This window comes from Mesoplodon bidens (genome assembly GCF_964165515.1).
Source record: "Mesoplodon bidens genome assembly, chromosome: 7".
NCBI classification, from domain to species: Eukaryota; Metazoa; Chordata; class Mammalia; order Artiodactyla; family Ziphiidae; genus Mesoplodon; species Mesoplodon bidens.
Window position 1 is genome coordinate 61,500,831 of NC_138164.1, and position 13,065 is coordinate 61,513,895.

The window sequence follows — 13,065 nt, forward strand, 5'->3', positions numbered from 1 at the left end:
AAAGATCAATGAAACTAAAAGTTGGTTCTTTGAAAAGAAAAACAAAATTAATAAACCTGTAGCCAGACTCATCAAGGAAAGAAGGGAGAGGGCTCAGATTAATAAAATCAGAAATGAAAAAGAAGTTACAACTGACTCCACAGAAATACAAAGGATCATAAGAGACTACTACAGTCAACTACATGACAATAAAATGGACAACCTAGAAGAAATGGACAAATTCCTAGAAAGGTACAATCTTCCAAGAGTGAACCAGTAAGAAATAGAAAATATGAACAGACCAATTACCAGTACTGAAATTAAAATTGTGATTTTTAAAAGTCCAACAAACAAAAGTCCAGGACCAGATCGCTTCACAGGCAAATTCTATCAAACATTTAGAGAAGAGTTAACACCAATCCTTATGAAACTATTCCAAAAAATTGCAGAGGAAGGAACACTCCCAAACTCATTCTGTGAGTCCACCATCACCCTGATACCAAAACCACACAAAGATATGACAAAAAAAAGAAAATTACAGGCCAATATCACTGATGAACAGAGATGCAAAAATCCTCGACAAAATACTAGCAATCCAAATCCAACAATACATTAAAAGGGTCATACACCATGATCAAGTGGGATTTATCCCAGGGATGCAAGGATTCTTCAATATACGCAAATCAATCAGTGTGATACACCACATCAACAGATTGAAGAATAAAAACCATATGACCATCTCAATAGATGCAGAAAAAGCTTTTGACAAAGTTCAACACCCATTTATGATAAAAACTCTCCAGAAAGTGGGCATAGTGGGAATGTACCTCAACATAATAAAGGTCATATATGACAAACCCACAGCTAACATCATACTTGAAGGTGAAAAGCTGAAAGCATTTCTTCTAAGATCAGGAACAAGACAAGGATGTCCACTCTAGCCACTTTTATTCAACATACTTTTGGAAGTCCTAGCTATGACAGAGATGAAAAAGAAATAAAGGGAATCCAAATTGGTAAGGAAGAAGTAAAACTGTCACCATTTGCAGTTGATGCAATAGTACATATAGAAAATCCTAAAGACACCACCAGAAAACTACTAGCACCCATCACTGAATTCAGTAAAGTTGCAGGATATAAAATCAATATACAGAAATCTGTTCCATTCCAACACATTAACAATGAACTATCATAAAGAGAAATTAAGGAAACAATCCCATTTACCATCACATCAAAAAGAATAAAATATCTAGGAATAAACCTACCTAAGGAGGCAAAAGAACTGTATTCAGAAAAGTATAAGACACTGATGAAAGAAAAAGAAGACGACAAACAGATGGAAAGATAGACCGTGTTCCTGGATTGGAAGAATCAATATTGTTAAAATGACCATACTACCAAAGGCAATCTACAGATTCAATGCAATCCCTATCAAGATATCAATGGACACAGGGGGAAAGGGAAGCTGGGATGAAGTGAGGGAGTAGCATTGACATATATACACTACCAAATGTAAAATGGATGGCTAGTGGGAAGCTGGCACAGGGAGATCAGCTTGATGCTTTCTGATGACCTAGAGGGGTGGGATAGGGAGGGTGGGAGGGAGACTCAAGAGGGAGGGGATATGGGGATATATGTATACATATAGCTGATTCACTGTGTTGTACAGCAGAAACTAACACAACATTGTAAAGCAATTAAATTCCAATAAGGATATTAAAATTCAAAAAAATATATGAATGGCATTTTTCAAAGAACCAGAACAAACTATATTAAAATTTGTATTGGAACACAAAAGAACCCAAATAGCCAAAACAATCTTGATAAAGAATAACAGATCTGGAGGAATCATGCTCCCTGACTTCAGACTATATTACAAAGCTACAGTAATCAAAACATTATGGTACTGGCATAAAAAGAGACATCAATGCAATGGTAGAGAGAGCCCAGAAAAAAACCATGCACTTATGATCAATTAATCTATGACAAAGGAGGCAAGAATATACAATGGAGAAATGATAATCTCTTCAAATAAGTGGTACTGGGAAAACTGGACAGCTAAATGTAAAAGAATGAAGTTAAAACATTCTCGAACACCATATACAAAAATAAAGTCAAAATGGATTAAAGACCTAAATGTAAGACCGGATACTATAATACTTTTAGAGGAAAACAAAGGCAGAACAGTCTTTGACATAAATCATAGCAATATTTTTTTGGATCTGTTTCCTAAACCAAAGGAAATAAATGCAAAAATAAACAAATGGAACCTAATTAAACCTAAAAGTTTTTGCACAGCAATAGAAGCTACTGAAAAAAGGAAAAGACAACCTCCTGAGTAGGAGAAAATGATATGACCAATAAGGGATTAATATCCAATATATATATAAATAGCTCATACAACTCAACATCAAAAAAACCAAACAACCTGATTAAAAAATAGGCAGAAGAACTGAAGACATTTTTCTAAAGAGCAAATGCAGATGGCCAACAGGCCCATGAGAAGATGCTGAACACTGCTAATCATTAGGGAAATGCAAATCAAAACCACAATGAGATATCACCTCAGAATGGCTATCATCAAAAAGAACACAAGTATAACAATTGTTGGAGAGGATGTAGAGAAAAGACAACCCCTCATGCACTGTTGGTGGGAATGTAAACTGTACAGCCACTGTGGAAAACAGTATGGAGGTTTGTCAAGAAACTTAAAATAGAACTACCATTGACCAAGCAATTCTACTCCTGGGTAAAAATCTGAAAAAAACAAAAGCACTGATTTGAAAAGGTACATGCATCCCAGTGTTCATAGCAGCATTGTTTACAACTGGCAAGATATGGAAGCAACCTAAGTGACCATCAACAGATGAATGGATAAAGAAGATGTGGTATACACACACACACACACACACACTGGACTAATACTCAGCCATAAAAAAGAATGAAATCTTGCCATTTGCAGCAACACAGATGGACTTGGAGAGTATTATTTTAAGTGAAATAAGTCAGAGAAAGACAAATGCTGTATGATATCACTTAGTTGTGGAATCTAAAAAATATAGGAAACTAATGAATATAATAAGAAAGAAGCAGACTTACAGATATAGAAAACAAACTAGTGGTGACCAATGGGGAAAGGGAAGGGGAAAGGGGCAATATAGGTGTAGAGAAGAAAGATGTACAAACTATTAGGTATAAAATAAGTTACAAGGATGTATTGTACAACACAGGGAATACAGACATTACTTTATAGTAATTATAAATGGAGTACAACCTTTAAAAATGATGAATCACTGTATTGTACACCTGTAACTTATATAATATTGTACAGCAACTATATTTTAATTAAAAAAATTTTTTTAATCACATCCAAAAAATACCTAGGAATAAACTTATCCAAGGAAGTGAAAGCCTGTATTTGGAAAACTGTAAAACATCAATGAAGGAAATTAAAGATGATTCAATGAAATGGAAAGATATCCCATGCTGGAGGATAGGAAGGTTTTAATATTGTTAAAATGGCCATACTACCCAAAGCAATCTACAGATTTAATGCAATTGCTATCAAAATACCCATTACTTTTTTCAGAGAACTAGAAGAAATAATACTAAAATGTATATGGAATCACAAAAGACCCAGAATTGTCAAAGCAGTCCAGAGGAAAAAGAACAAAGCTGGAGGTATAACCCTCCCAGACTTCAGACTATAGTATAAAGCTATAGTAATCAAAAATGGCATGGTGTTGACACAAAAACAGACACATACATCAATGGAACAGAATAAAAAGCTGAGAAATAAAGCCACACACCTACGGTCAATTAATCTACGACAAAGGAGGCAAGAATATAAATGGAAAAAAGACAGTCTCCTCAGTAAGTGGTGCTTGGAAAACTGGACAGCTACATGTAAAAAAATATATATATATTAGAACATTCTCTTGGGAACTCCCTGGCAGTCCAGTGTTTAGGACTCCATGCTTTCACTGCCGAGAGCTCAGGTTCAATCCGTGGTCAGGGAATTAAGATCCTGCAAGCTGCGCAGTGCAGCCAAAAAAAGAACATTCTCTTACACCATATACAAAAATAAACTCAAAATGGTTTAATCACCTAAATGTAAGACCTGAAATCATAAAAGTCCTAGAAGAGAACATAGAACACTCTTTGACATAAATTATAGCAATATTTTCTTGCATCACTTTCCTAAGGCAAAAGAAATAAGAGCAAAAATAAACAGATGGGACCTAATTAAACTTAAAAGCTTCTGCATAGCAAAGGAAACCACTGACAAAACAAAAAGGCAATCTGTGGAATGGGGGAAAATATTTGCAAATGATGCAACTAACAAGGGGTTAATATCTAAAGCATACAAACAGCTCATACAACTCATTATCAAAAAAACCCAAATAATCCAATTGAAAACTGGGCAGAAGATTTGAATAGACTTTTTCCAAAGACATACAGATGGCCAACAGTCACATGAAATATGCTCAACATCGCTAATAGAGTAATGCAAATCAAAACCACAATGAGATATCACCTTACATCTGTCAGAATGGCTATCATCAAAAAGTCTACCATGGGACTTCCCCGGTGGCACAGTGGTTAAGAATCTGCCTGCCAATGCAGGGGACATAGGTTCGAGCCTGGTCTGGGAAGACTCCACATGCTGCGGAGCAACTAAGCCCGTGCACCACAACTACTAAGCCTGCACTCTAGAGCCAGTGAGCCAGAACTACTGAAGCCCGCATGCCTAGAGCCCATGCTCTGCATCAAGAGAAGCCACCACTATGAGAAGCCCGTGCACCACAATGAACAGTAGCGCCTGCTCACTGCAACTAGAGAAAGCCTGCGGGCAGCAACGAAGACCCAACACAGCAATCAATCAATCAATCAATCATTCAATAAATTACAAATATTAAAAAAAAGTCTACCAATAACAAACGTTGGAGAAGATGTGGAGAAAAGGGAACCCTTGTATACTATTGGTGGGAATGTAAACTGGCGGTATTACTCAACTATAAAGAAAATGAAATAATGCCATTTGCAGCAACATGGATAGACCTAGAAAATATTACGTTTAGTGAAATAAGTTAGACAGAGAAAGACAAATGCTGTATGATATCACTTATATTGAAATCTAAAAAATAATATAAATGAATGTATATACAAAACAGAAACAGACTCACAGATACAGAAAACAAACTTGTGGTTACCAAAGGAGAGAGTGAAGCAGGGAAGGACAAATTAGGGGTATGGGATTAAGAAATATAAACTATTATATATAAAATAGATAAGCAACAAGGATATACTGTATAGCACAGGGAATTATACTCAGTCTTGTAATAACCTATAATGGAATATAATCTGCAAAAATATTGAATCACTATGCTATACACCTGAAACTAACACAATATTGTAAATCAACTATAATTCCATAAAAAAAAGAAATATGGAGACTTAAATTTGACAAGACTTGGATTAGATATGGGTGGGGAGGAAGGATGTACAGGAGAGAGAAGTATCAAAGACGACAACCAGGTTTTGGCTCAAGCACCTGAACGGAGTCAATAGCTCAAGTAACTCAGCTATTGACTACGATATGGAATCAGCGAAGAACATCCATTTTGGAATTGATAAGATCATTAATTCACTTTGGATATGTGTTTTTGGAGGTGCCTTTTAGACCTCCAAGTAGAAATTCAAGTAGACAGTAGATACACTGGTCTCGTGTATAAAGGAGTTATAAGTTTGTGAGGCATTGGTCATGGGCAATGGGTATGTGAAGCCAGCCTCGGGAGAAAACACAGAGTAAGAGAAGAGGGACTCAAAGTAGGCCTTGAAGGACTTTGACATTTGATCATCTAGACCAGAGGTCAGCAAACCTTTTCTGTCAAAGGCCAGATAATAAATGTTTTAGGCTTTGCAGGCCATACGGTCTCTGTTGCAACTACTCAACTTTGCTGTTGTAGCATAAAAGCAGCCATAGACAATTCATAAGTAAGTGTGGTGACTCTTCCAACAAAACTTTATTTATGGACTCTGAAATTTGAATTTCACATAATTTTCATAGGTCATGAAGTATTATTCTTCTTTTGATTTTTTCAACCATTTAAAAATGTAAGAATCACTCTTAGCCAAAGAATATACAAAAACCAGGGTCAGCAGATATAGCCTGTTGGCCAAAATCTGGGTCCCTATCTGTTTAATAAGGTTTCATTAGAACATTGCCATGCTCATTCACTTATGTATTGCCTTTTGTGCTACAAGGGCAGAGTTGACTAGTTGTGACAGAGTAATATATTTATTATCTGTCTCTTTTACAGAATAAGTTTTGCTGACTTCTTATCTAGACTGTAGAAAAAGAGGGAAGGAAGATGAATCTACGAAGAAACCTAATATGTGTTGATAAATGTCTATATAATGATGGTTAAAGAGGGTGCAGAGTCGCTTTTGTGCAAATCAAGTAGTCAAGAAGCAGTCACCACAAAATGAGGGATGGAGAATTTAATTTTGTCAGGATGCAAAATTACATCCATCCAAATCAGGTAGCTAAAAAGTTGAAGAAAGTTACAATTAAAACTGGTGGAGGGACTTCCTTCAAGGCGAAGTGGTTAAGAATCTGCCTGTCAGTGCAGGGGACACAGGTTCGAGCCCTGGTCTGAGAAGATCCCACATGCCGCGGAGCAACTAAGCCTGTGCGCCACAACTACTGAGCCTGTGCTCTAGAGCCCGTGAGCCACAACTACTGAGCCCGTGTGCCACAACTACTGAAACCCACACGCCTAGAGCCCATGCTCCACAACAAGAAGCCACTGCAATGAGAAGCCCGCGCACTGCAACGAAGAGTAGCCCCCACTCACCGCAACTACCGCACGCAGCAAGGAAGACCCAACGCAGCCAAAAATATAAATAAATAAATTTATATATATATAAAAAAACTGGTGGAAAGTTGAAAGATACCCAGGGCACATGTGTCATATTTTCTGTGAAATTAAGTCCCAGCTGAAAGACACAGGCTTAGGATTCTGGCTGATTATTGTAAGCAGAATTTGACCATCAGGTTAGCCTGTTCCTTATAAGGTGAGTTTAATGCCCCTGGAAATAAATACAGATTCCAATGACACCTTGCAATTTCTGCCCAATTTTTCATTGGGTTAGGGTGAATATAACTTAATAGTCAAACTTATGAAGTAAGTAGATATTAGTTAAAGGTGGAGTGAAAGTGATTATTTTACTTTTGGCCCCCAAAATTACTAGATTTCTAAGTGAATATTCTAGATGTATGTAAGTTCTGTTTGAAGGCATAGCTGGTTTAAAAATTTTTAACTTTAATAAATTGAATATTAATTTCAACACAGGTTGCCTGAGTACTCCTTGACATGATCAGAACATCAGTCACTCATCTCACAAACATACTGAGCACCTAACATGTATCAGGTGCTATTTGAAAAGATGGTGAAATAGTTGTAAGCAAAACAAAGTCACAGCTCTCAAAAGAACCTACATTCTGGCAGTAGACAACAGATCACAGACAAAAAGATATATGTAAGGGGGTAACTCTCATAAAGAAAAATGTTTAAAAACTCAAGTGAAATGTAGAAAAAAGGAAAGACTGCTGCTCACCTCCTAACAACAATACAAAAACTGAATAACCTACACCTACACAACTTTTCTTGAGTCCAACAGAGAGCTAAGGTCTCAGGGCAATCAAGTGGCCTGAAATATAAGGAAAGTTGGGCACCTCCAAGGAGGGATGGGACACGGACCCTGGCTCACCTGTGGCAGAACGTGGGAGGAAAAGATGATGAGTGGCATTTAAGTATTTAAGAAGAAGTCAGCTAAAATTTTTAATGAATTGCTAAAGGCCAAGTGTGGGCTACAGTAGGAGAATAGAACTCCTGAGAGCTGCAGACACAAGGGGAATTCACGCCCACTTGTAGGCAAAAGACTGGACACAGTGAGGGAGACTGGAGAAAGCCTTCCTTGGGGTATAGGCCTGGAGGAGGAGAGCAGCTGCCGTTGTAGGAAGGCAGGAAGCCCTGCCAACCCTGCTCCCTAGTGAACAAAAGCCTTAAGTTGCTGAGGAAGGTCAGCAAACCCTGTTGGGCCCAGGGCCCTGCATCTGGGGAGGGAAAAAATTAAAACCTGCTACTCCTGGGGTAGGGGAGGGATTCAACCTGGCCCATTACATTAGAAGTCGCCTACTGCTGGGACAGGGGTAGGACCACTGAGAAGAGTCCATCCTTGAGACACAGGAACCCAGGGCCTACTTAAGACAGGGGTTGGACCCTCCCACTGGCACCCTACCACCAGACTAGCAAGCACTAAGTAACAAGCAAAAGCAGTCACTGCTGGGGGAGGAACAAGTGTGTGGAGATAAACCCCCTGAGGTGTAGGAACACAGAAAAGGCTGCAAGATGAGCATAGAGTAGGAATGCTGAGAAAATGCTCCAGCATCCCGGCAAGAACCAACTATATGCTGTCTCAGTGAGATACACTTTAAATACAAAGCTATAAATAGGTTGAGAGTAAAAGGAAAGAACGATACACCACGCAGACAGTAAGCGTAAGAGAGCTGTGCACCTATACTAAAATCAGACAAAACAGACATTAAAACAAGGAGCATTATTAGAGGCAAAGGAAGACAAGTCACAATAACAAAAGGATAAACACATCAAATAGATATAAAAATTCTAAATGAATAGGTACCCGAGGGTAGAGCTTCAAAATACACGCAGCAAAAACTGACAGAACTAAAGGGAGAAATAAACAAATGCACAATCATGGCTGGAGATTTTAGCATACTGCTCTCAATAATTAATAGAACACATAAAACAATAGTACATAAAAGATCTGAGTGACACCACCAACCACCTTAACTTAGTTGATATTTATAGAACACTATCCCCCAAAACTGCAGAATATACATTTTTTTTCTAAGTGCACACAGAGCGTTCACCAAGCTAGAATATAGGGTGGACCATAAAATAAGTTTATATAAATTTCAGAAGAATGAAATCTTACAGATTATGTTATCTGACCACAATAGAATTAAATTAGAACTCAACAAATGTTAAGTTATCTAGAAGATCCCCATATATTTGGAAATAAAACAACTCACTTCTAAGCAACCCAAGGGTCAAAGAAGAAATCATAAAAAAATTAAAATATTTCAATTGAATGAAAATCAAGACACAATTTACAGGATGCAGCTCCAACAGTGCTTAAAGAAGATATTTATAGCTGTACATGCTTATATTAAAAAGAAGAAAGGTCTAAATCAATGATCTAATATTATACTATTTATGAACCTAGAAAAAGAAGAGCCAATTAAGCTCATTGTGAGTAAGTAGGACAGAAATAAAGTTATGAGCAGAAATCAATGAAATGGAAAACAGACTATAGAGAAATCCAAAGAAACCAGCACTTAGCTTAGTGGGTTTTTTTTAAGTCAATAAAAGGGATAACTTCTAACTATTTTGGATCAATAAAAAGACACAAATTACCAGTTTCAAGAATGAAACAAGGACCCATAATACATCTATGATCCACTGATTTTCAACGAGGGTGAGCAGATCACTCAATGGGGAAGGAACAGTCTTTTCAATAAATGGTGTTGAAGGACTTCCCTGGTGGTGCAGTGGTTAAGAATCTGCCTGCCAATGTAAGGGACACGGGTTCGAGCCCTGGTCCGGGAAGATCCCACGTGCTGTGGAGCAACTAAGCCCGTGCGCCACAACTACTGAGCCTGCGCTCTAGAGCCCGCCAGCCACAACTACTGAAGGCTGCGTGCCTAGAGCCCATGCTCCACAACAAGAAAAGCCACTGCAATGAGAAGCCCGCACGCCACAACAAAGAGTAGCCCCCGCTCGCTGCCACTAGAGAAAGCCCGCGCACAGCAATGAAGATCCAATGCAGCCAAATATAAATAAATAAATTTATTTTAATAAATAAATAAATGGTGTTGAGAAAACTGCATATCCACATACAAAAGAATGAAGCCAGACCCCTATCTCGCACCATATATAAAGATTAACTCAAAATGGATCAAAGACCTAAATGTTACAGCTAAAATTATAACTGTTAGAAGAAAACACCCGGGAAGTTTGGCTGTATTAACCACTTGCCTCAGAAGGAATGTAAGCAGAGTACCTTAAAAGTTGCCTGCATTGGGCCTCCCTGGTGGCGCAGTGGTTGGGAGTCCGCCTGCCGATGCAGGGGATATGGGTTCGTGCCCCGGTCCGGGAGGATCCCATATGCCGCGGAGCGGCTGGGCCTGTGGGCCATGGCCGCTGGGCCTGCGCGTCTGGAGCCTGTGCTCCGCAACGGGAGAGGCCACAGCGGTGAGAGGCCCGCGTACCGCAAAAAAAAAAAAAAAAAAAGTTGCCTGCATTTCACACCTGAGTAGGGCTCAATTAGTGGGGTTTACTGGAAGTTTTATAGGACATGGCTGTTGGAAAAATATGTTAACATAAAACATGTTAAGGGGGGGCTTCCCTGGTGGCACAGTGGTTAAGAATCCGCCAGCCAATGCAGGGGACATGGGTTTGAGCCCTGGTCCGGGAAGATTCCACATGCCATGGAGCAGCTAAGCCCACGAGCCACAACTACTGAGCCCATGCGTCACAACTGCTGAAGCCCGTGCACCTAGAGCCCATGCTCCTCAACAAGAAAAGCCACCGCAATGAGAAGTCCACGCACCGCAATGAAGAGTAGCCCCCGCTTGCCGCAACTTAAAAGAAAGCCCGTGTGCAGCAACGACGACCCAACACAGCCATAAATTAACTAATTAATTAATTAAAAAACAAAAACAAACACATGTTAAATCTGTCCCATGGACTTTACATCTGCTGTTCCCATAGGCTAGAGCATTTCTCACTTCACTCTACCCTCAGTCTTCACCTCAATAAACTCACTGATTCCCATCTCAGCTTAAACACCACTCTGCAGAGAACGTTCCCTGATCCCAAATATTAGGTGAGACCCCCTGCCCTGTCACATACTTCATAGCACTGTGAATGTCTTCATAACACTAAGCAGTCTTATATTGTGATTATTTGTCCAGTATCAGTCTTCAGATTCAGAGGCTGAATCTTTCTTTGCACAGCTGTGTCCCCAGTGCCTGGCACAGAGCCTGGCATGTTAAGTGTTAAATCAATACCTGTGACTGGATGAATGGACTCCTGCCTTGGCCTGCATGCCCTCTGCTTCCCCCAACCCTGAGAATTCCTGAGCCTGCATACCGTTGATGAAGGGAATGGGAGGGTTGGCTTTCAGGCCAGAGCAGCTCACACCCCACCCTCCCGTCTGTGCCCCTGAGGAAAGAGGTAGAGAAGCAGAGAGTCACCTTGTTGTAGGCCAGGCTAAGGTACCTCAGCTCTGGGAAGGGCAGGGCCAGCGTCTGGTTCCTCGCCTTCAGTGACTTCACAGGAAGAGTCTCGAATATGGGAGGAAGTGCACATACCTTGGTTGTCTTAGAAGGAAAAGAAAGTCAAAGTCAAAGTGCCCTGGTGATAAGAAGTGGGCCAACAGACCCTTCCTAGGGAGTGTGGTGGAAAGAATGACCATTCTAGAGAGGCTGGGTCAAAAGAGACATCCAGGGTCATAAGGGGGGATGTCATCAAGGGCCCAGAGTTCTGGCTCCAAGTTTCCTATGTCACATGGTGAGCTAGTTCTCTGGTACCCAAAGTTCCAGTTTCAAGTTCTCTGAAGCCAAAGTACAATACAGCAGTGTACCACTGCTGAGGCTCTTGGCTCTCACCTCCCACTTTCTGCCCTATAGCGGGTTATCCTGAACTTGCCCCTCTATACAGTTGGGTTAAAATTTCTCCAGAAGGTGAAAGGGCAGAGCTTGCATTGTTAAGGGGACTTTTCCTGGTGAGGAGACAGAGCAGGAGTGACCTGAGCCTTGAACACCTGCTCTGATGGGCCAGTCCACATCCTACAGTGGAGGCTCTTCGTTCCGAGATAAAACAACAGCTAAGTCCTGGACGGTTTCAGGCAGGCTGTGGGGCCTGGGTGTGGCCAGTGCATCTGGCTCACTTGCAGCGTCATGGTCTCTCAGCACAACTCAGCCTGCCTTAGGGTCAACATGTTTGGTCAAGTAGAAAATGGAAGTCGCTGGATTAACCATGCCAAACTCAGTTCACTCACTGATTCCTTGAGTTAGATGGAGCCAAAGGAAATCACAGGGTAGACGCTGGGCTAATGACTGGGTTCAGATGAACTAGATTCATCTAAGCTCCATTAATTGCTGTGTAATCTTGAGCAAGTCACTTAAATTTCCTTTGCTCATTCAATGACCATTTGTGGAGCACCTACTTTTTTTTTTAATAGCAATTCCTTTTTATTTATTTATTTATTTATTTATTTATTTATTTTTAAGTTTTTGGCCACACCCCACAGAATGCGGGATCTTAGCTCCCCAAACAGGATCGAACCCACGCCTCCTGTGCTGGAAGGCAGAGTCTTAACAACTGGACCGCTGGGGAAGTCCCTGGAGCATCTACTATTGGCCAAGTATTTTTGTCCCCTCCTGGGGTCCAACTTGTACAGCCACAAGTGAGACAGATAAGTCACGAGTGACAGTAAAACAAAAACCAGTGACGGTGCTTGGGAACTCTCCTCTCAAGGAAATCCAAATGCAACCTCCAAGAGGCTGAGTGGAATGTAGTGGCAGTCTGGTAAGGTATCTCCTCAACTGTGCAATTCCCTACCTGGAGCGAGGCTGTGTGAGCCAAAGGGGCAAGTCAGACTGGAGCACAGAGAAGAAAAAGCCAGACAGGCTTGGGGATTATCTAGCCCTGTCCAGGGGGCCGGAATGTCCTGATCTGAGGGCATGACTGGCTCCGCTGGGGACAGAAAGGGCCCTGTCTTAGAGGGGGCTGTATCTGACATTGATAGGCCACTAAAAGTTTCAACCATTCAACTCACTCTCTACATTCTCAGATGCCACACAGTTGGGATCTGAGCACTAAGCAACCTAATTCTGTGGCCACAAGCCCCTCTATCCCTTGTGCATGCCCTCATGTGACCCTGCTGCTCCTCCCATTCAGACGTGGAGTCTGTATCTCTAATCCCTTGAAA

The 13,065-nt window shown here is 40.6% G+C and overlaps 1 protein-coding gene across 10 annotated transcripts in view; it reads right to left on the reverse strand.

The window, feature by feature from the left end:
• Nucleotides 1-13,065, reverse strand: part of XRRA1 (X-ray radiation resistance associated 1) — a 94,500-nt gene that overhangs the window by 23,452 nt on the left and 57,983 nt on the right. For 9 of the 10 annotated variants that reach the window (XM_081240304.1, XM_081240301.1, XM_081240298.1 and 6 more), the window contains one exon: nt 11,327-11,452. The exons of the other annotated variant lie outside the window; for it this stretch is intronic. In XM_081240304.1, the coding sequence (XP_081096430.1) occupies nt 11,327-11,452 (126 nt within the window). The remainder of the gene's footprint in view (nt 1-11,326; nt 11,453-13,065) is intronic. 10 annotated transcript variants of the gene reach the window in all.